Below are 25,253 nucleotides of genomic sequence, written 5' to 3'. Positions count from 1 at the left end.
GAGCTCCCTCTGGTGTTGTGATCGTGGTATTCACTGACCTTTGGGAAGTATTTTGCCATGTACATGGGTACCTTGGTCGTGTAGTGTATCTTGTAGACCAGGCCCATTGCAAGTTGCTGTACTCTGTCATCTACTCTAAGCCATCCTAGGTTGTCAAAGTGGGCAGGGGTGAGGTGGGTTCTAGGAGTAAGGTCAAGCAGTAGTCTGACCAGTTTGTTTTGAGATGTTTGTAATTTTGTTTTTAGCGCCTTTGAGGTGCTTTGGTACCATGAGGTGCAAGCATAGTCGTAGTACCCCTGAATGAGTGCTCCTGCCAGAGTCTTCAGGGTATTCTTGTTTACCAGAGAGGAGATCCGGTACAAGAATCGAGTTCGTTGGTTGACTTTTTTTATTACATTGGATGCCATTTTGTCACAGGAGAGATTAGCCTCTAGGATGGAACCCAGGTAGGTAATTTCATCTTTCCTTGTGACAATATTGTCACCCACTGTAACTGAGAAGCCGTCGGTCTTGCTGAGTTTGTTATTTGAACCGAAGAGAATGGACTCTGTTTTGCCCATGTGTAATGATAGTTTGTTATCAGCGAGCCATATGCAGATTCTGCCTAGTTCCGAGCTGAGGGTTTTTTCAACCTGTAACTTGTTCTTGTCAGAGACCAGCAGGGCTGAGTCGTCCGCAAACAGGAACAAGTTGCAGTCACAAGCTGACGACATGTCATTCGCATAAATTAGGAACAGTAGCGGTCCTAGTATGCTTCCTTGTGGAACACCACAGCTCACTGTGAGAGGGGGGGATAGGGTACCGTTTACCTCCACCATCTGTTCCCTCCCCTCAAGGTAGGATTGCATCCAGCTCACTGATAGACTATCAAAACCAATTGCTTTTAGCTTGTCAATCAGAATGGAGTGATTGACCGTGTCAAAGGCCTTTTGTAGGTCCAGCATGACCATGCCGCAGTATTTGCCTGGAAGGGGGATGGTTTAGGTATGGAGGTGATCAGGGGAGACTGATTAGATCAGGGGACAAAGGATTGATGGGGTACCATAGTAGGTGTGGGGGATGGGTGACAAAATGGGAGGCGGGGGATGCATACAATTTTCACTACACTACCCTACCATGGCTTTTGGATTTATTTGACGGATACAAAAAGGTAATAATATATGTAAAATATCATATACTGCGACAAATGCATATTAATTGAAAATATAATCCTGTATCTCCTTCAGGTTACGTGGAGCCCGGTAAGTTTGACCTGGTCTACGACAACGCAGATGGTTCGTCAACGATAGAATATGCTGTGTCCCGTGGCTCCCTGGTGAGATACTACATTATAACACTGTTTTACTGATTACCCTTAAAGAGGCCCAAAAACAAAGCTCATATATTTGCTACTTTTAATTCACAAAAAGGGTCAACAGTCCACCTTATTGGAAGTGGAGCCCGCACATCCACTCTGGTGATCAGCTGCCTGGCAAACACCAGTGGAGCACGCACATCCACTCTGGTGATCAGCTGCCTGGCAAACACCAGTGGAGCACGCACATCCACTCTGGTGATCAGGTGCAGGACAGAAGATCAGCATAAAAACGATAGAATCTGCACACTGTTAAACTTGATCCAGCTATATTTATTGTGATCAACGTTCTGATCTAACGATCAGGATACATACATCTTGATGGAGATCCTTTGATTGAAACGTTGAATACTAGAGCCCAACTGATTACATCGGGTGGCCAATTTAATCTGTTGATATTGGCCCATCACAGACATATCGGTATCACCGTATATGTTGGCCGATAGGTGCAATAAACATAATGTGGCGAAAAATTACCACTAAAATTACTATTACCTTATTATCAAGACAACTTCATCATTAGTGAAGACTAAGCTATTTAGAATATAGAACATGCAATGCAAACTATTTTTGTTCCAGCTCAAATATAATTCAGTTAATGTTTAGGATGGAAAAAGTAAGGTGTGGAACTACACACACACACACACACACACACACACACACACACACACACACATGCATACATTTTACACAATTTTCATTTTGGCTCTGTACACCACTATAATGGATTTGAAATGAAACAATCAAGATGTGCTTTAAGTGCAGACTTTCTTTAATCAGCTTTACTTTGAGGGTATTTACATCTAAATCGGGTGAACGGTGTAGGAATGACAACAATATATATGTGCATTCCCTTTTTAACACATTCCCTGCCACGCAATTTGAGCATCTTATACCATTCTCTGCCAGCACTGTAAGTAGGGATGGGTACCTTTCACATTTGTACCGGTACCTGTGAATCGATACCGGTACCCAACGGTACCTTTTTTCGGTACTTTCAGTCGTGAAAAAAAAATCCAAACTTCAAATAACTACAATTTCGACAGTTTTCGGCTTGCCATTGCTCCGACTGCTTTGTTGTTGAATCAAGTCAAGTCCTAGGTAAGCATATATTGTGCGTGTGAACGTTGACATGAAAAGAAAAAAGTTAAAAAAAAGTTTTTTTTTTTTTTTTTTTGGTATCTCACTTGAATCAATACTCGGTAGTACCGACGTGTTTCGGTTCGGTACCTCAAAAGAACCGAATTCGGTACCCATCCCTAACTGTAAGTCTATGGAGATGTTCACCTTCTTTGCAGGGCTATAACTTTTTAGATTGTATTTGACATTACTATGGCCCATTCAACATCGATTATCTATCGTTCAGGATGTAGGAACGTTTTACTTTTTCATTCATACATTCATATAGGGCTGGGCGATATGGCCAAAAACGTTATCGCGATAAAATTATAAAATTATTTTCATATAACTATCGATAATTATCGTCGATATAATGTCTGTCAAGTTTAATTAACTTCTTATGCCCGGCGCCGATGGACGGGCTATTAATAGACTTGTTTTGCTGCTGCGAATGTCTCGAGAGTCGAGTTGATGTCGTCATCAGTCCGCGCACGTTAGCAGTTAGCCAGAGCAAGCGGAGTATCTCATGACAATGTACTAAATATGACCCTAAAATACTCTGTTCCGCCCCAATACATTGCAACGACGTCCACCGTATACCCCACACTACTATAACAGTTACCCTCAGAATTCAAAACGCACACCAACTCGGCAGGTAAACTGTAAAATAGCGCCGTGCAAGCTAATTATCCTAGCCAGCCTCGATTCCAAGCGGAGTATTCCATGACAATGTACTAAATATGACCATAAAATACTCTGTTCCGCCCCAATACATTGCAACGACGTCCACCGTATACCCCACACTACTATAACAGTTACCCTCAGAATTCAAAACGCACACCAACTCGGCAGGTAAACTATAAAATAGCGCTGTGCAAGCTAATTAGCCTAGCCAGCCTTGTTGACTACTGGAGTCCTACCTCCGGGTCTCCTTCCGCTGTCGGCCATCTCCTTCACTGATTGGTTGTTAGTGCGTGTGCTCATATCCAAGCTTGGAAAATCGATATATCGAAACTTTGCGACCACGTTTCATGTTTATTTCGAGGAAATAATTTATCGCGATAGTTATCGTTATCGTTTTATCGCCCAGCCCTACATTCATACGAAAATACCGTCTAGAATATAAATATGTTATCGTTTTCTGCAGTAATTCCTAGAACGTGAGATATAGGCATAAACGCATATATAGATTATCAAATGCCGTTTGTTGCCGATCCACGCTATATTAAAAATTTCAACTGTGCATGATCCTAAACGTTATGACTGATCATGCGCGGATGAACGGAGGGAGGGGGGGGGGGGTCGTTTATAATTCCGTGATCATCGTTAAATGCTTTATGTAGTATGGGTGATATATTGATCAGAGCCGTTTGCATGGATAATAATAAACAAACAGGCTGAAAGTAACGTCGGCGTCCTCTTACCGTTCGACGATGAGACTGGAGGAAAAAGATCCCAGTATTGAAGCGTTGCAGAGTTGTGCCGGCTCACACTGCATCAGACCAGGCTCCGTGAGGGAAATATGAATAATATGGCGAAAAATTTAAATATGATCTCAATAACGTTGTACGCCGTGGATTGGCAGAATTAGCATGAACTTGAAACACGTTGTACGACGTTTTTGGCGCAGGATGTGTTAAGAAGACAAAAGTTTTTGGACAATTTGATGCTCAGCTGTTCCATGGCCAGGTGTGTTATTCCCTCATTATTTCATTTATAAGGAGCAGATAAAGGGTCTAGAGCAGACCTGGGCATTGTACGGCCCGCGGGATGATTCTGACCGGCCCGCGAAAGATTACATGATAATAAAAAAAAATAAAAAAAAAATAAAAAAAAATATATTTTTTTAATATTTTTTTTTATTTTTATTTTTTACTTTTTTTTTTTCATGTCAACGTTCACACGCACCGTATATACGCTTAGGAGACATGCTCAGAAGATGTTGGTTCTCTTTGGATCCACCTACATATGTGAACAGACATTCTCAGTCATGCCGTTTACCAAGTCCAGGTACAGATCCTCTCTCACTGATAAACATCTGGCAGCTGTGCTTCGCATCTCCACCTCAGACATGCAACCTGACTTTGATGGACTTGTTAAAGCTCAACAGAGACTGGATTTCTCACACTGAATGAAAAAAAAGAACTGAAGAACACTAAAATGTGGAAATATAACAAGTGAAATGGGACACTTGATATTTTTTTTTCTTTTTTTTGCACAGTTCTGAAAACATAAAATGTTTAATATAGGCATGTAAAGTAAAAAAGGCTACAAAACTGGGACACTTTTCTTTACACAGTTCAGTGACATGTCTTGTTTATTTTTGCTATAAGATGATGTGATGTCTTTAGAAAGCTAAGAAAATCCTTGTTTCAATAGTATATGAAACTCAAAAATCCCATTGTTATTAATGTTTCACATTTTGTTTATCATTTTGGAAATAAATTCTATTTGAATAAATTATATTTTTGAAAGCTATAACCTCACCTTTTAATTGCCAAATAATAACATACACTCTTACCAGGGGTCAAAACAATGCCATTTACTGCTTTTTATATAGAAATAAAATGTATATTATGCATAATTGAGTTTGGAATTTTGGCCCGGCCCCCCAACATATTTTCAGTTGCTCATTCGGCCCCCCGGGAAAAATAATTGCCCACCCCTGGTCTAGAGTTAATTTCAAGTGTGGTATTTGCATTTAGAATTTGTTGCTGTCGACTCTCGGTATCTGGTCCAAAGAGCTGTCACTATCAGTGAAGCAAGCCATCATTAGGCTGAAAAATCTAAACAAACTCATCGGAGAGATAGCAAAAACATTAGCTGTTGCCAAATCAACTGGTTGGTACATTCTTGAAAAGAAAGAATGCACTGGTGAGCTCGGCAACACCAAAAGACCCGGAAGACCACGGAAAACAACTGTGTTGGATGACAGAAGAATTCTTTCCCTGGTGAAGAAAAGCCCCTTCACAACAGTTGGTCAGATCAAGAACACTCCAGGAGGTAGGCGTATCTGTGTCAAAGTCAAAGTCAACAATCAAGAGAAGACTTCACCAGAGTGAATACAGAGGGTTCACCACAAGATCAACCATCGGTGAGCCTCAAAACAGGAAGACTAGAGTTGGCCAAAAAAGAAAAAAAGCGTATACATTTCCGCAACAAAATTCTATGGACAGATGAGACGAAGATCAACCTGTACCAGAATGATGGTAAGAGAATGAGTATGGAGAAGGAAAGGAACTGCTCATGATCCAAAGCATACCACCTCATCAGTGAAGCGTGGTGGTGGTAGTGTTATGGTCTGGGCATGGAATGTTATGCAATGGCCAAGTCAGTAACCTGACCTGAATCCAATTGACCATGCATTACACTTGCTGAAGACAAAACTGAAGGGAAAATGTCCCCAAGAACAAGCAGGAACTGAAGAATGTTGCAGTAGAGGCCTGGCAGAGCATCACCAGGGACGAAACCCAGCATCCGGTTATGTCTATGGGTTCTAGACTTCAGGCTGTCATTGACTAAATATTTTTTAAATGACAATTTGATTTATGATTGTTAAACGTTTGTCAAATTACTTTTGGTCCCATAAAAAAAGGGGGGGGGGGGCACATGTAGAAACTGTTGTAATTCCTACACACTGTTCACCTGATTTGGATCTATTGCCCTCGAATTAAAGCTGAAAGTCTGCACTTAAAAGCACATCTTGATTTTTTATTTTTTTTTTAAAGTCCATTGTGGTGTACAGAGCCAAAATTGTGTCAATTATATAGTATAGTCATGGACCTAACTATATATAATTAATATAAAAATACTATATATATAAAGAATATCAGCCAATATATCGTATCGGTACAGTATCAGTCGGGCTCTAATGAATACAATGGGGATGAGCGTGCAGATTCTATTATTTTTAAACTCCACCTAGTTTGATTAAGTGTTAATGAGTGTTTTTGAGTGAAGTGAACTACGCAGTGATGCCGTCTAGAGGACTCTGAACCCCTGTTGTTAATTAAAGCCCAATGAAATGATGTCGTAAAATAATAAGAATTAACCCACAGGCATCAGCGAGGGACTCTGTTGAGTTGTCTGTTGTTAAAATGTCAGCAGTGGTGGAAGTTCACAGTTCCTTTACTTAAGTAAAAGTAGAAATACCCAGATAAATGAATACTCTGGTAAAAGTCCTTTATTTAAATTCTACTTAAGTAAAAGTAGAGAAGTATTTGCTATTGAATGTACTTAAAGGAACATGCCAACATTTTGGGAAATTAGCTTACCGTCTTCTCCAGACAAGAAGATAGATACCAGTTTCCTTTCTGTGCGTTCAGTAGAAAGCCATCTAGCTGCATGTTAGCCTAGCTTAGCACAATGAATGGACATGGCCGGTTAGCCTTCGGGGGAGGTGTTAGTTGGACAATACCTAGGCTAACCGGCCATGTCCGCTTCCATTCATTGTGCTAAGCTAGGCTAACGTGCAGCCAGATAGCTTTCTACTGAACGCACAGAGAGGAAACTGGTATCTATCTTATCATCTTTTCCAGAGAGAGACGAGAAGCTAATTTCCCCAAAATGTTGGCGTGTTATTTTAAGTATCTAAAGTAAAAGTAGGCATTCTATATGACGTTTGTGTATTCCAGTGCTTGGGAGCATTCAAACCTCGATCCATTGACCTCTAAAGGTTATGTTAACACTTTGGTTGCCACTTGTTAACATGGTAAAACGTGGTTGAATGCCAGCACCCACTTCAATGCTAGCGTTCTGAACGCATAATCTCCGTCTTAAATTATGGCTATGCGTCTAATCTCCCCGTCGTTTATCAATGACTTGTTTGCAGTCAACATTGTCGAAATAGGGGCGCCCTCGTGGCGCATACCATAGTGCCTTGCGCACCTACGCGTCCGACCCGGGTTCGATCCCAGCTCCCGTCGTTATTTGTCGCATGTCCTCCCCACCTCTCCTCCCGTTCACCCTCTCCTCTCTGTCCTGCGTGACCAATAAAGCTGTAAAAATGCTAAAAAAAATTATAAAAACATTGTCGAAATGGATTGTTTTTTTATCGGTTCATTTCCATTTTATAGCATTTTGAAAAGCCCTCGTTTTTCAGGAAAATATATGGATTCCGTGATAAACGGCATTTACTGGAATATTCTGGCATACACAAAAAAACTGTCATTTTTCGGCCTATTTATGAATAGTTTTCAAATAAACGTTAGATTATCGATAGTATATGTGTACTTATGCACGCTATATAAGCGATCTGAAAAAATATTCTCATTTCCTGATCAGCGCGCGCACACACACACATACACACACATAGGGCACACGCTGATATATAGGTCAAAACAGATCCGATTACCCCAAGACTGGTCAAATAAATTGCTTACCTCAGATCAGATGTTCTCCAAAAAGATTATTCCAATTCCTAATCGCCATTCCAAATATCGATCGCGTTTATTGATTCAGCGTTGGGTACTGTAAATATGTATTCCACGTTGTTTTGCGGCTCGGCCATCACTTGGATCCTTCAGTTGGCTTGACGGAAAAAGTTAAATGAGGAACCCCCCCCCCTTCATCAGTCTAATCTAATGGGGTGCAGTTACACAGGGAGAGACGATAGGGGGCGGTATTTTCCCAATGGAGCTCAGAGAGTCTGCAACACTAGCGTGAGGCTCGATTGATGAAATATGAATTCAAATCGCTAATAAAAAAAAATTCAACTGGCGGCATGAACTAACTACAAAACGTGTCAGTGGCACTCAAAGTGTTAAGTAGTATGTGGTACAGTTATGCTGCTCTGATTACGTCCTCTTGAAGTTGACTGGCTTGAAATAAGTACCATGTGAGATTGTCTGGGCATATTGGGGGACAGACGCATACACACAAGAAATGCATGTCGTAATTAAAATGTACTCAGAAATGTTTGTCTGAAGAAGTCTGTCACCAAAATTCTATTTATTTTTCTGAACTGGTATGACTGAATGTACATTTTTACAATTCATTAAAACTGTTTATTTTTTTATAATTTATTTTGCGTTGTGTCAAAATAATTAGTGGCATTAATATGCATTTGTGTTAATGTGGTATTAACTTGGACAGCCCTAGTTGTAACGACTTATGAACATAAAATAGTGTCCAAATCCCAGTAAGATCATCTTAGCGTGTCGGTGTGTATGCAAAGTTGGTCTTCATTCACCATCAGTGATCCAGCTCCAGGGCCCTCTTTTATCAATAATGCGTAGAAAGTGTTCTATTTTTGTTCCTAAGCACGGAATTTAGAATGTCTACGCACATAAAAATCTGGATTTATCAAACATGCATACACAGGTCCTATGCACACCTGCAAGTACTCCGTGTTGATAAATGCCAAATGCTCCGTGCTCGTGCACGATTTTAAGTATTTGCATACAGAACCGCCTCTAATTTACCATATATGGTAATGAAACACCCCCATGTAATGTAGAATAATGGACTAAGCGGACTTGAAACTTCACTGAGAGCGAGTCCTCCGTGATCAATCTTGCTCTCAGTGAAGTTTCAACAGAGGTAATTTATTCTAACTAACTATTTGAAGCATTTCGTTGTGACCAATCTTATTTGGAAACATGATAAAAATAATAGTATTTCGCTTTTTATTTTAAACAATATTTAATCGCATTTGGAGGTGGGTGTTCTGCGTCTGGACCTTGTAGAAGTGGAGCAATATTCCATTTACTTAGGTGTGTATTTTAGGCGGATTTTCAGAAAATAGGGCTCCGGGCTTAAAGGGGAGATGAAGCGTTAAACAATATGAGCCTAGTTTGTTTGTTGTGTACCTTGGGTAAGACATGGTTCTATAATCAAATGTGAAATCCTGCTTATTTGTCTGAAAACTCAAATGTAATTTCCCTGTTTTTGCCATGGGCGCCGCCATTTTAGATTTTGCTGGATGGTGACGTCCCGGTGATGGTTTGGGCTGGGTCCGGTTTACAGTGTTGGTTAGATGGCTACGTAAATATGGAGTGTCGTGAAAGTCAGTCAGTAAATTGTCAACCAAATGTAACGTTACCTACAGAAAAAATATATATTATATAATGATACTATTGTATTATCTGCGAGACACACACCCACAGTCTGAGTCAGAGCAATAGTTCAACTTGACTTTTTCCTCCCTCAATAATGTTATTTATGTACGTTATCATTATGTAAACAAATGCGCATATGGATTGTTTGCTGCAACGCTTCTGAATGAATTGAAGCATTAATAAATAAGCAGATAATTAAATTAGATGTCCATAACATTTGTGTTTTTAATTAGCATAGCCTAAATAAATATTAATTCAAGAAGTTAAAGGGGAACTATCTTATAAATGGCCTTTTTCAGTGTTTAGCATTGTTTCCTAGCTATGTGGACTTATATTACCGTACTTTTCGGACTATAAGCCGCGGCTTTTTCCCCCATTTTTCGACCCTGCGGCTTATATAACGGTGCGGCTTATATGTGACTCGACGTGACCAAACCCGAAAATGTTAAAATCAAAATATTGCTTTTTTGACTGCATTGAAATGTTATTTATCTGTTCCCTTATTTGCTAAACTTAATACAACTTGTAAATGAGTTAATTCTTGTTATTTGTCCGACAGTATTGTGTCCCAATGGTAATTACATATGGTAATTAAACATTAAAACACCTGCGGCTTATAGTCCAGTGCGGCTTATATATGTACACATCATTCAATTTAGCTGCTGCGGCTTATAGTCAGGTGCGGCTTATAGTGCGAAAAGTACGGTAATATGATCTATGTCTCTAATTCTCATATTGGCGCATTCTTCCAATTCTCCTCTCACAATATTCACCCTCACTGAACTGAGTCATCTGAAAATGTGCTGATTTGATTGTGATGTCAGAGAGACTCAGCTGCATGATAATGTGGCAGATGCCACCAGGCCACACAGTGGTTTAGGAGCCCAGCCTCAAAACGACTCGAGATCTTGAGGTAGAAAAATGCTGTTTTTGAGGACTTGATTAGAAATACAAAAGAATGAATTAAAAAAAATAAAGAATTACAGAGGTGTTCCATAAACTCACATGAATTGTGTAAAAGTGCCCAAATAGTGAAAGAAATAGTAAAATAGTTCCCCTTTAAATACTGAATTAACGACATTTATTAACAGGCTGAAAGTTAAAACGAATAAAAAACTATTCGCCTATTTAACACATCCCATGCCGGAAACGGCTTACGACGTGTTTCAAGTTCATGCGAATTCTGCCATTCCACAGCGTACGACGTTATTCAGATCATATTTCATTTTTTCGCCATGTTATTCATAATTCCCTCACGGAGCCTGGTCTGATGCAGTGGGAGCTTGCACAACTCTGCAACGCTTCAATACGGCGGCCTGGTGGATGATCGGCGAGTTGCAACCGGAAGTGGATCTTTGGAGATCTCCGGTGCATCTGACAAATGCGTCCGGCACTCGCATATTGTTGCGGGACTGTATACACACGTCGGTGTGTAGCGATCGCTGCCATAACGCAATAATCGATACGATTTGACCGTGTATTATGATTATACAAACCGGAAATGGATTTAGGAGATTGCCGTCAAATAAGTGGGATCTTTTTCCTCCAGTCTCATCGTCGAACGGTAAGAGGACACTGATGTCATTTTCAGCGCGTTTGTTTATTATTATCCATGCAAACTGCTCTGATCAATATATCACCCATACTACATAAAGCATTTACTGACGATCACGGAATTATAAATGCCCCCCCCCCCGTTCATCCGCGCATGATCAGTCATAACGTTTAGGATCATGTACAGTTGACATTTTTAATATAGCGTGTATCGGCAACAAGCGGCATTTGATAATCTATATATGCGTTTATGCCTATATTTCACGTTCTAGGAATTACTGCAGAAAACGATAAACGATAAAAAACATATTCCAGATAGTGATCTAATACGTTCATCAATACGTTCTCATTTTATAGCGCCGTGAATATAAGTGTTATACGGCATTTGGTCTAGTATATTTCCTGGAAGGCGAGATAAAGGGCTAATAGTTACTATTAACGTTATATCCAATGGCATTTCCGTTATACAGATGCTACAGTTAAAACTCAAACTGCATATGATCGGCACGATCCTCAAGCATGTATGCATGAAAGGGGGGGGCGGGGGACGTCGTTTCTTATTATTGATTACCAATAACCGTGTTCGTCTACAGCTTCACAAAGACACTCTGGCGTCACGAGTGAATATTTCCCGTGCGTAAAATAAATATCATATTCTCAAAATAAACTGACTGGCCAGAAATTATTGCTGGCGGGCCAATGTCGGCCCGCGGGCCGCCTATTGCCGACCCCTGCCTTATACCATTTGTTCTGACTGACGTAACCGGTTCATGGTAAAGTGCCTTTATCCAGTTCATGAGAACCGGTCCAAATCCGTATTTAGGAAGTACATAAAACAGATATTTCCACTCCACTCGATCAAAGGCTTTCTCAGCATCCAGTGATATTGCCATCGCTGGATGCTGGGAGGCCCCCGCCCTTGACATAACATGCATTAGCCTCCTCATGTTATTGGAAGCTAGGCGACCCTGTACAAAGCCGGCCTGATCAATATGAATCAATGAGGCTATAACATTTTCCAATCGCCCTGCAAGGACCTTCGCAAACCGCTTATAATCATTATTTAAAATACTCTAAAAGGTCTGAAATTACACAAGTGATCCTTGCCAGGTTTTGGAATCAATGAAATAGTAGCTTGCCGCATTGTTAGCGGCATGGATTGATTGGCCACTAATCCACTATGTGTAAGAGTGACTTGGAAACACCTAAGAAATTCACTTGTATAGCCATCATCACCCGGCGTTTTACTGGTTGAGAGGGATTTGATAGCCGATTTAATTTCATTTTCCTGGATAGGTGCATCTAATGATTCCCTTTCTTCTTCAGAGAGGGTTGGGAGATTTATATCTCTGAAAATGTTTTCCATTTCCTCTTCACTCGTACAACATTCTGATTTATACAGTGTGCTATAACATTTTGTGAATGCTTGAGTGATTTGAAGTTGATCACAGAGCCATCTTCATCATATATGCTAGAGATTGATTGACGATTTTCTTGCTGCTTCAGTCTGAGAGCAAGTATTTTACCAGCCTTATCGCCAGATTCATAATATTTTCGACGCAACTGAAAGAGGGCAAATGCATTTTCCTCATGTAGAATTGCTTGTAATTCTGTTTTTATAACCAGCACTGCGTTTTTTTGTTCTAAATTGTCAGGGTCCAACATATGAATAGATTCCAAGGACTTAAGTTCAGTAATCAGACTATGTTTCCTTGCCATTTTTTCCTTTTTCTTAGCTGTTGAGTAGCTTATAATCCAGCCCCTACAGGTTGCCTTATAAGCCTCCCATACAGTCTGCACTGACTGGACTGATGTAAGATTAATACTAATGTACTCCTGTGTTTTCTCCTCAATCATAGACACAAAAACTTGATCTTTCAATAAGGAGTTATTAAATCTCCATTGTTTGGTTTTATTGTTAATTACAGCAGGAGTAAAAAGGACTGACAGGGGCGCATGGTCTGATAAAAGTATGTTATGAATTTTGCAATCAATTACATTACCCACCAAGGCTTGTGAGAAGAGAAAATAGTCAATCCTGGAATATGAATTATGAGCGTGGGAGTAAAAAAGTATATTCATATTCACGTGTCAGGGTTGACAACATGCCAAATATCGGTTAATGCAAGTGAGTTTTGCATTTCTTTAAGTGCACTTGACAATGCTCCGTCTAGTGGGAGGGGGCGCCCAGACCTATCAATCGAGGCATTGCTAACCAAATTTCCCCACCCATCAGAATGGGATAATCTGCAAATTCTGCCAGCACCAGATTCAGCTTTGACAAAAAAGTATTCTGTCCCGTATTAGGGGCATATACATTTACTAAAGTAAATTTTTTATTTTGTAAAAGACCTGACAAAATTATATATCTACCATCTTTATCAACTATTTGTTTTGAAAGTTTAAATGATATTTTCTTTGAAATCAGGATGCTTACCCCTCTAGAGGCTCCACTGCCTGGTGCTGAGAAAACTTGACCTACCCATCTTTGTTTCAATTTAACTGATTCTATTTAATTTAGATGAGTCTCCTGGAGCATTGCCAAATCACATGATAGGGATTTCAAATATGTAATAATTGTATATGTTTTCGTTTTGTTTGAAATACTTTTCACATTCCAGCTAATCAAATTTACATTATTAGGTCCCATTATTTTTATCAAGCAACTTTACAGCTTCCTCCTTGTAAACTCTGCAACAACATGTATGGATAGACAAAGACATAAAAAGTACAAGACATACACATACATAAAATATGCCATTAGGCAAAGGAAAAACTGTAAACAAAACAGAGATAATGTCCATCCCTTGTCCGCGAGCAGAGCACGCGCGGCCGTGCTGCATCCTACACAGCTCCGTTCTCAAAGTTCAATCAACTTGCGCGATTTAAATACGCGATTGCGGGCACGAGTGTTATGTTTATAAGGGAGAGAGTGTGATTTGTTCATTTTGCACTTGTTCATTGTGTAACATAAAAAATATCTCAATTCCATCAGTCCCAGTAAAGCATAATGAATGAAGGTATAGAAGGGGGAAAAAAACAGGGGGGCTTACAGTGACGCTGGTGCAGTTATGCCTCTGGTCCTCTGACTCATGTCAACCAAAGATCTTGGGTAATCGTTTCTTCAAATATATATATATATTTCACCTCATCAATGGTGATGTTAAGCCTCGCTGGGTAAAGTATACCATAGCGCAGGGACGTTTCTCTGCGGAGTTTCCCTCTGATGTCGTCATATTCTGCACGCTTTCTTTTAATCTCCGTTGGTAGATCCTGGAAGACTCAGTGGTTGTCCTTGCCAGGATAGTTGCTTTTTCTCCGCCACGGCCTGGAGGATCTTCAGTCTGTCGCTCCATCTCCGTATGCGCACCAGATACGGCCGCGGTGGCTCACCTGGAGCCGGGCGGGGACGTAGGCTACGGTGCTGTCTTTCAATTTCTGGTGTTGGCTCGTCTTTACCATCCAGAATATATCTTAATATGTCGCCCATCATCTTGTCTGGGTTGCCTGTCTCCAGTCCTTTTGCCAGGCCAACAAAGATCAGATTATTTCTCCGATTTTGTGCTTCCAAGTTACTAAACATGATCATGACACCATCTTTCTTTCACCGCAGTATAAACAAAGTCTCAAGCGCGTGCAGGTAGTCTCGCGAGATGTGCAGAAATGGTCTGTGGAATCGGAGGAAACGCTCCAGGCTGCACTTGAATGTACAGACTGGGGGCCGGGTGTTCCGCGATAACACAGATAACATTAATGATTACACGGAGACAGTGCTGGACTTTGTTTGTACTTTGGTGGAAGAAACAATCCCCACTACCACAATTAGAGTTTACCCAAACCAAAAGCCCTGGGTAGACAAATCCGTCCGTGAGGCTCTGAAAGCGCGCACCTCAGCCTACAACACCGGGCTTGTGGCAGGCAACATGAATGACCCCAAGGTGGCGAGATACGTCAGGAGGACAGTAATAGAAGCAAAGAGGCGCTACAGGGATAAAATTGAACTTCAATATGAACAGGCTGACTCTAGAGCTATGTGGCAGGGCCTCGGAACGATGACGGATTACAAAGGCACCTCCCTCAAGCTGAACAGTGACATCTCCTTAGCAAATTATCTCAATACCTTCTATGCGAGGTTTGAGGCTGGGAATAACAACACCAGCCTACAAACTACTGCAATGGAGGGGGGGACACTGCTGATGGAGACTCGGGGTAACAGAACATGAGGTGAGGAGGACCTTTAAGAAAGTGGATATCAGGAAGGCAGCAGGACCGGACGGTATCCCCGGCCGCGTCCTAAAAGTCTGTGCCGACTAGGGCTGACCTTCGAAGCTTTTTTTGGCAATCGAAGCTTTGGGGCCGAGCTTCGATTTTAATTCGAAGCTTCGAAAAATTTAAAATTATTATTATTTTTTAATAATAATAATAATAATACATTTTTTTTATCTTATGTTGTGGGACTTGTACAGCACTTTGGTAAACGTTGTTGTTTTTAAATGTGCTCTATAAATAAAGTGGATTGGATTAATGAATTAAGTAGCCCCTTTCGTGACTGTGACGCAGCCAACAAGGTTTCACTCGGCTGTGTGATTTAATTCAAGGTGGATCGCTGTTGTCGTTTGAACAACTTCAGATTTCATGGGAACTACCAATCCCCCAAATCAAGAATGTTTAAGATGAATGAATGAAGTAAGATTTTGATTATTTGAAATATGGCCTGTGTAGACTAAACTATGCACATAATTATGTCAGTCTACAAGGTCCGGATTCTACATGGTCCAGCAATGTAGACCTTGTAGACTCCACTACAGACCAATTATCAGTGAATGTTCATGCATTTTTAAGAAGGGCTACTTCCACAAAAAAACAAAGAACTCACCAAAACATATCAGTAGCACCTTATCTAAATGTTCTATTTCATATATGGAGATTCATATTTATTTATGTATTGCATGCATTTCTACATTTTATTTCCTATTTTGTTTATTCATCCCAGTATCTTTCTTTCTTATGTGTGGAATTCTACAAGGCATGTAGGTGTATATGTGTTTGAGGATGATATCCTTCAAACAGGCAATAGTGATGATATAATTTGGGTAGTGCTGAGCTGGGTTACTTTCCTCCAGTGTATTTGTCCCCCGGCCCCACCCAATGGCCCCATATATGCGTGTGCACACACACACACACCTACACACCTACACACACACACAAATCGAAGTAAAAAACTCGTCATTCCCCGCCATGCTCATTCTGCCAATGACGCCGTAACACGTCATTGAGATCAATATTTCAAAAATCTGTGATCGCAATCATATTTCTCCCCCGGAGACTTGAGATCTACTGTTGATCCCCTCTCAACTCTCCAACGGTACAAGAGCGCCATCTGGTGGCCGATCGGCGGATCGCCCAAACCGGAAACGGAAGCTGGTGCTCATTCCAATTCGGTCCGATCACTCGCTAATAGTCCCGGGACTCGAGCTAGACACAATGGATAGCAATCCGTTACCAATAACTCGATAAACAACATGATTTGGACGTATATACTATTATACAACCTGGAGATGGATCGTATATTTCAACATCCCATAATAGGAATATTTCTGCTCCACGCTCATCGCCCAACCCTACGAGGAAGCTACGGTAAGTTTCAGCGTTTTTTTTTTTAACGTGTTCGATACTAACTGCTCTAATGATCATATCACCCACACTAGATGAATCATCTAACGTTGGCCACGGAATTATAAACGACCCCCCCCCCCCCCATCCGGTCAACATCAGATGATAAGTAGTAACTTCTAGAAGCACGTCCATTTGACATTTTTTTTCTCGCGCAGATCACTATCAAACTGTATTTGATCATCAATATAATGCATTTAGGGCTATAAATCACGTTCTGGAGAAAGCTGCAGAAAACAATAAAAACATACTTATACTTTAGACCGTATTTTAGTATGAATATGTGAATGAAAAAGTATAACGTTCCTACGTCCTGAACGATAGATAATTGACGTTGAATGGGCCATAGTAATGTCAATTTAGCAATACAATTTAAAAAGTTATAGCCCTGCAAAGAAGGGGAACTTCTCCATAGACAAATAGAGCTGGCAGAGAGGGGTATAATGATGTACATAAGCCTGGCGAAGAAAGTGTTAAAACTTCGATTTTATTTTTAATGTTCGAAGCTTGTGCCATCGAACGAAGCTTCGAAGTATTTAAGACAGCCCTAATGCCGACCAACTGGCCCCGGTATTCACTGACATATTTAACCTGTCCTTGGAACAGGCTGTCATCCCCACCTGTCTGAAGAAGTCCACTATTATCCCTGTACCCAAAAAATCCAAGCCTGCTTGCCTCAACGACTACCGCCCTGTAGCTCTCACCTCCATAGCCATGAAGTGCTTTGAGAAGCTAGTAAAGGGCTACATCTGCTCCTCCCTCCCCATCAACCTGGACCCCCTGCAATTTGCATACCACCCCAACCGGTCCACGGAGGACGCCATAGCTTATGTGCTGCACACAGCAGCATCACACCTGGACAAGAGGCAGGGGAACTATGTGAGAATGCTGAGTTCAGAGAAGAGTCGATCCAGGCACTCAAAAAGATGTAAAATCCAGAGGGAAGATGGTTAAAAGGCCTTTATTGAAGGTGGCTAAGTCATTTAAAATCTAATCAACATGTTTTGACCATAGCGGTCTTCATCAGGATTAGAGTAAAATGTACAAACACATCACCCCCTTACATACCCACAGGTGAGTGTCAGGTGAAACAATCAAGCAATAAACACCAAATGATTGAACCGAGTGATGATTGGAAGGCACACGCAAGGGCGGAGCCATCAATCAGTGACAGTGTAGAAAAATAAAAAATATATATCAAACAGGCTATAAGTATAAGCATAGATAAATAATCAGTAAGCAATATACAGAAAAATATAATATCCTATGTAGCCTATGTAAGGTACAAAGAATACACACAATACAATGGCAATAAACATATAGGATAGAAATCAAAGATAACACATGAAGTCAATATCCTCATTTAGCCCAGGGGCATTAAGAGCGTCAAGGCTATGAATCCAGAATGTTTACCTCTGATTGAGTTTGCGGATGCGGTCTCCGCCCCTAATAAGAGGTTTGATATGTTCAATGCCCACCATTTTCAGTATAGAATCGTTATTGTTGTGTACTTCTGTGAAATGTCTGGCTATGGGATAAACATGATTTTTGGGTCTGATGGCGTATTTGTGTTCAGCTAAACGATCCCGCAGACGCCGCTTGGTACGACCTACATAGAAGATGCCAGGACAAGTACATGACAAGCGATAAATGACATGAGTGGTATTACAGTTAATAAAGTCATTAATCTTGTATGATCGCTGAGATTTAAAGTCTGTGAATGTCTTGGTTTGTATGACGTTGACACAGTGTGGACAATTCATACATTTGTAGGTTCCAATAGGTCTCCTAAGCCAAGACTCCTTAGTCGCGGGAGGAAGGTAGCTATGAACTAATTTGTCTCTTAATGTTGGAGCACGTCTGAAAGAAAAAACTGGAGGTTGAGGGAACACTTGTCTGAGAGTGGGGTCACTATCGATAATGGGCCAGTTCGCATTAATGATGCGCTTAACGTGTCCCGCTGCTGTGCTATATTGGGTCACAAAGAAGGGGCGGGACTGAGACTCGTTCCGTCGTCTACTTTTCTTGAGCAAATCAGACCTATTAAGTGTCTGTGCCTTATTACGTGCCCTTGCCACTACATCTGGATTATACGATCGATTTTCAAATCTGGTAGTCATATCAGCAGCCTGTTGATGAAACTCACTATCACTATCACAAATACGACGTAAACGTTGAAATTGACCAAAAGGAATGTTGTTGATCATGTGAGGGGGATGGAAAGAGTCAGCTCTCAAGAGGGTGTTACGTGAGGTTTTCTTTCTAAGAATGGTGGTGTGTAATTTACCAAATATATCTTTTGAGATAGTAAGATCTAGAAAGTCAATAGTTGTTAAAGAATATTCTATGGACAGACGGATATTGTTATTTAAAGAGTTGAGATAACTATGAAAAGCCAACAGTTCAGATTCATTGCCATCAAAAATAAATAATAGATCGTCAATATATACCGGCCATACCAGGTGATATTGTGATACCAAGGATTGATAGGGTTGAGCACATACAACTTTTCCCAAAGGCCTAAAAAGAGACGAGCATAATTAGGAGAAAAACAAGAGCCCATAGGGACACCCATAACTTGTTTGTAAAACCCATCTGTGAACATAAACACATTGTTATGGATAATCCATCTGGTCAAGTCAACAAGAAACTTGGTAGGGGGCAAAGCATCTCCTCTATCAGATAAAAAGTGTGTCAATGCTGTAAGACCTTCCTCATGATCTACCGTAATTCCTCTAATAGTAACCCCGGCTTGTATTTGTTTCAACTGTAGCGGGTACCAGGCTTGTATTTGGAGGAGGCCTGTATAAGAGGGAGGCTTATATTTCAAATGTTCAAACGGATCATAATGAATAAATCAACATTTTGTGTCAGTTTGAACCCAGTAAAATGTACTGGGTTCATTTATTGAAAGCAAGTACTGTATGAAATACGGTAGTAAACGGGTGGTAAAAAAAAGTAAAATAAAGTAAAATAGTGCAATAACAATACTGGTACAATAATAATAATAATAACTTCGTTTTATAAAATTCTGAGGTAGACACTCTCTTGGTAAACATTAACATTAACACCATACCATTATATGGTATTTACTGCACAGCCAGGCCAGCATATACAACAATAACAAAATATATTGCCTATGGTAAATACCATAAAAACATCAACACAGTGCAACAGTGTCAATTTAACTTTAACTTCAACTGAGGTAGACTACCACAATACTGTGGTCCATCCTATTTATTGCCCATTCAAATACCAGTATATATACAGTTAGGCTAATAACAGTCAAGTTCAGCTGCAAATAATAAAATTAAAAGATATGGTACAGTATTAACTATAACAGCATCAATGCAGCTTACATGAACAAAACAGTGCAACAGTGATCAATTTAACTTCTGCAAATTACAACTTCAAAATACGGTAGTAAACAGTGCAATTACAGGTCAAAAAAAGTAAAATAGTGCAATCACAACAATGGCTGTGTATTTACTGCACAGCCAAAAAAAATCCTACAGCTTAATGGGTAGTTAACAAAACAGTGCAACAGTTTGTAAGGTGAAATCACCTTACCTTGATGCTTTACTAAAACAATTACATGTCATCCGACTCAAATCCGAGGAATTCCTCCCCCGAGCTACTAGAACTGTCATCATCAACAACAAGTTCGTTGTTAAGCAGCTCCTCTTCATCTTCCTCTTCCTCGGCTGCACGCCTGTTCTCCTCGTCTTGCTGTCGGAGTTGGGCCAGGGCCTCTCGACCTGCGGCGCAGGGCTGTCCCTCCCTGAAGCAGAGGATGCGGTCGTCTTCACTCCCGTCAGGATTCACAGTCTGACCACAAACTTTAAAAGACTTTATGATCAGATCTTTGTCCAACTTGTCCCAGGCAGTGAGCACCCAGTCTACAAGCAGGCGGCGGGCGGGGGCTCTTGGGTTACCTCCGGTCGTGTACGTCTTGTCTACGTCTCCAGCCATCCACTGATCGTAGGACTCGTGTAGACTCGCCTTGAAGGGCTGATTCCACATCACATCAGGTGCTTGGACATATTTTGTGCAGCCTCCCGGAATCACCGCGGTTGTCATCTTGTAGCCTCTCAGCTTTGGTGGCAACACTGATGTGGCAGCGGTACGCGTCCCACATCAGGAGGCGTGGAGTGAAACAGAATTTCCCCACCACTGACTTGAGCCAATATGTGGTAAGATAATCATTCATCCAGCCATTCTGAGATGTGGCGACCACTGCTTTTGAGATCTGTTCATTCATTGCCTTCACTTCACGAATAGCCCCTTTGAAGACTATATACGGCTTGAGTTTAGTGCCGTCAGCCTTGGCAGCTAGGACAACGGTGAGATGGCTTTTCTCGTGTCCTGTTGTTTTCAGCGACACACTCTTTGTGCCTCTGGCGTCAATAGTAGTGGGAGACACCATATCAAACCAAACGGCAGTCTCATCCATTGCAATTATGTCCTTCTCTAAAATCCCTTTAGAGCTGACAGCCTTGCCAACGTAGTCAACAAATGAAACTAGTTTATCAGTTAGTTGATCTGGATCCTTCTGCGCCATAGTGGTGCGTCGTCTCAGCGACAGGCCATTGCGTTGTAGAAATTTCTCCAGCCAACCTCTACTGGCCACAAACGCCTTGCCTCCATTGCTCACTGTTGGATAGATTTCCAATGCTTTTCGTGTAATCATTTTGCGCGACACACGCTTGTGTCAGAAAGTAGTGTCTCACTTTTTTTTTCCTCCTCCAGTTATACGGGCTCTTTTACCGTCCGCTGCTTTCAGCTCCGTCCTTTGCTTTTTCCAATAGCGGATTTGTCTAGTGTCAACGTTAAAATGCTTTGCAGCTTTCTCTCCTGAGTGCTCCGCCGCATATTTCAAAACTTCCTCTTTAAATTTAATGTCGAACTTTCGTCTGTTTAATGGGTACAGTTTTCACGCTACTGGTACTAGCCATGCTTGCTCTGTTGTTGTTGTGTAACTTGTGTTCGTGCTGCACGCGACCCGTGACGAAAGTGAAACTTAGTGAAACTCCGTTGAGGGAAATACCGGTATGTTCGTATACAGACTTTCAACATCCATAGTTACTAAATAATGAGATTCTAAATTGGTAAGGTTAGCTAAACTATTGAGAACATCCGTAGTATCTTCAATAAAAGAAGGGAGTTGCTTAACATACGGTTTAATGAAGAAATCAATACATTTAGAAGCTGGTTCTGTAAGGGTACCGTTACCAGATATAATAGGACGACCAGGAGGGTTGTCAAAGGGTTCCTTATGTATTTTAGGAAGTAAATAGAAAGACGCTAAAGCAGGATGTTCGACCAATAAAAACTTAAGATCCTTATCAGAAATCCAATTAGCCTCCTTAGCATGGTTAAGTATTGTATGAAATTGTAATTTCATATCAGATAAGGGGCTACTAGTAAGTTTGACATAGTACTTAGAGTCTAATTGGCGTATGGCCTCTGAGATATATTGGTCTTTAGAAAGAACCACAGTAGCACCCCCTTTGTCAGCAGGTCGAATGATAATATCGTCACGTTTAGCCAGTTCATCAAGAGCAGTTCGTTCCTTATAAGTCAAATTACATTTGCGCAAAGATTGCAGAGTAGTACTACTGAAAAGTTTATTAATCTCATGGTCAACTTTCCTAGTAAAGGCTATGAGACTAGGGTTCGACACAATAGGAGCAAAATTAGACTTGGGTCTAAATAATGGAAGAGAGTCGGGCATAGTTTCAGAGTCACTGATAAGGGCCGGCACAGCGTCCGTTTCGAGATCCGTTGTTTTGTATTTCTAATCAAGTCCTCAAAAACAGCATTTTTCTACCTCAAGATTTCGAGCTGTTTTGAGTCTGGGCTGCAGGGCGGCACCTAAACCACTGCGGAGCGTCGTCGTCTATCTCAACATTAACATGCAGCGGTGACTATATGACATCACATATAGGCACATTTTCAAACGACTCAGTTCAGTGAGGGTGAATATTGCGAGAGGAGAATTGGAAGAATGCGCCAATATGAGAATTTTGAGACATAGATCATATTAATATAAGTTCACATAGCTAGGAAACAATGCTAAACACTCAAAAAGGCCATTTATAAGATAGTTCCCCTTTAAGATGTAAGTTACGATAAAATCGAAATAAATCGACTCTGGTGTTGAAAAGACTGGTGTTATATGTAGGAGCAAAAGATGTACCTTTAGACAGAACTGACAACTGTTCGTTACTGATGTTGATACCGGAGAGATTGACTACCGTGGATACCGTTTCCTCGGTTGGTTCCTCAGTGCCGACGGTCTGCGATGAGCGGGCTGAGCGCGCCGAGCGTCTTCCTCTTCCACGGCGTGTCTTCCGTAGTTGATGGTTCTGGTAGGTGGTAGAGGAGGAAAGTCGCCCCCTAAAAAATTGTCCTGTTCCGTGGAGATGCTGGAGCTCCTCTCATCCTCGCTGCTGGCAAGACCGAACGAGACCCTCCTGGAGCGCCGCTGTTGATCGGATGGCCAGGGTCTGGAAGGACGGGGTGTGCGTGGAGGACGATCCCAGCGATACACCTGACCTCGTTGGTAGTCCTCTAGATCCCTTTTGAATTTGCGCACCTTGAGTTCTTTGATGGTAACCTCAAGTTTGAGGATCTCGTCCTTGATCTTCTGCTGGAAAGGAATCTGTAGCTCAGATGACATAGGGAGTTTAGATTCAATGTCCGTGATCTTGGTTCTGAGGTCATCTCGTTGTTTCTTGCCGTCCTCAATTAATAAAAGCATTAAATCCATGGAACACTTGTTCAGGATAGCTTCCCATTTTTCCTTGAAAGCCACGTCGTCATTAGAAGAGGAAGGGAACTTGGCGATGCGTAATCCTCGGGATGCGTCCCTCCCTCCAGTAGTCGGATAGCGACACAATGTGCCACTTTAACTTCATATCCTTCTCTAAAAGTTTGTGCAACTCGTATTCAGTCTTTTTAAAATCAATTGGTGTATCAACATCACCGGGGTGCAAGAGAGAGTCAGTGACAATGATTTTCTTTCCCTCCTCATTGGAGTATGAATAGTATTGCATGATGAAAAACGATGCAAAAATAGAATGAAATAATATTCCCAAACGCTAGAAAAAGCGGAGCAACGAATGTGAGAATGCTGTTCATTGACTACACCTCAGCATTCAATACCATAGTCTCCTCCAAACTCATAGCCAAGCTCAGGGACCTGGGCTTGAATTATGACCTCTGCCAGTGGGTCTTGGACTTCCTGACGGGCAGACCCCAGGTGGTGAGAGCAGGCAACTGCACCTCCTCATCCATCACTCTCAACATAGGGGCCCCCCAGGGCTGTGTTCTGAGTCCCCTCCTCTACTCCCTGTACACACATGACTGTGTGGCACAGCGGAACAACAACACAATCATCAAATTTGCTGACAACACAGTAGTGGTGGGCCTGATCTCTGCAAACGACGAGAGGGCCTACCTGGAGGAGGTCAAGGTTCTAGCGGGATGGTGTCAAGAGAACAGCCTCTCCCTGAACGTCAGCAAAACAAAGGAGATGATTGTGGACTTTAGCAGGTCGGGGGGTCAGGGACTACAGCCCCCTCAGCATCGACGGGGCACCGGTTGAGAGAGTGAACAGTTTTAAGTACCTCGGAGTATGGCTGGGCGATATAACGATAACGATAAATATCGCGATATATTTTAATAATCAATATCGAATATCGAAATTTAAAAAAAATTGAAAAATCGTTTTTTTTTTTTTTTTTTTTGACCTGCAACAGGGCAGTTTTAAAACCAGAGACAGTGGACAGACTTGTCTTTTTTGCCTGCAACTTAAAGTAATGGCTTTGCTTGTCCAAATGACAATACTGACCAAATTGAGATTTCTTTTTCTCTTGTCCATTTATTTTGTTTGCTTTCTAATTTAAAATACAGTTTGAAACCGTCTGTACACAGTAGGCTATGTGTGCTAGCAGAACTAGACTCCAGTCACGGTGCACATGTGCGGTGGTTTGTCCACCAAAAAAGTGCCAAAAGATCGAAAATAAACTAGCAGAGCCAGAACTGTTCAACTCCCCTGGAGCCACAGCCAGCAGAGAAGCCTGTTTACTTTCGCTTTTAAACCAGCTGCAGCCTGAGAACTGGAGTGTGAGGGGATGTAACACTAAAGATGGCGGCAACGACAAAGAATTGCTGCAAAATAAACCTACATCTGTTGTTAATTTGTTTTTCTTTTTTTAATACTTATAACAATTCGATAATTATCGATATCGAGAAATATGATAACATTATCATATCGCTGCTGTCGGGACAAAACCTCATAACTCCATTTTTTGAATTTTTTTTTTATTATATAAATCAACTCCGTAGATCATCCTCCATATGTGTGTGTGGGTTTTACAAAGTTTAAACAATGGGAAAGCATTAAACCGATCATCTGTCTAAACCTCTTAACTCTATTCACCCTCAAATCTGTGTTAGTTTTTTTCATCTGCTGAAAAGTTGGGTTTTTG

At 41.2% G+C, this 25,253-nt stretch overlaps 1 protein-coding gene across 2 annotated transcripts in view; it reads left to right on the top strand.

Annotated features, from left to right (window-relative positions):
* Positions 1-25,253, top strand: part of coil (coilin p80) — a 73,609-nt gene that overhangs the window by 32,145 nt on the left and 16,211 nt on the right. For both annotated transcript variants that reach the window (XM_084328441.1, XM_084328440.1), the window contains one exon: positions 1,227-1,315. In XM_084328441.1, coding sequence (XP_084184567.1) covers positions 1,227-1,289 — 63 coding nt within the window. In that variant the 3' untranslated portion in view covers positions 1,290-1,315. The remainder of the gene's footprint in view (positions 1-1,226; positions 1,316-25,253) is intronic.

The sequence above is a fragment of the Notolepis coatsorum genome, assembly GCF_963971535.1.
Source record: "Notolepis coatsorum genome assembly, chromosome: 14".
NCBI lineage: Eukaryota > Metazoa > Chordata > Actinopteri > Aulopiformes > Paralepididae > Notolepis > Notolepis coatsorum.
The sequence above is the reverse complement of the archived record's forward strand: the minus strand, read 5'-3'. Positions and strand labels throughout refer to the sequence as shown.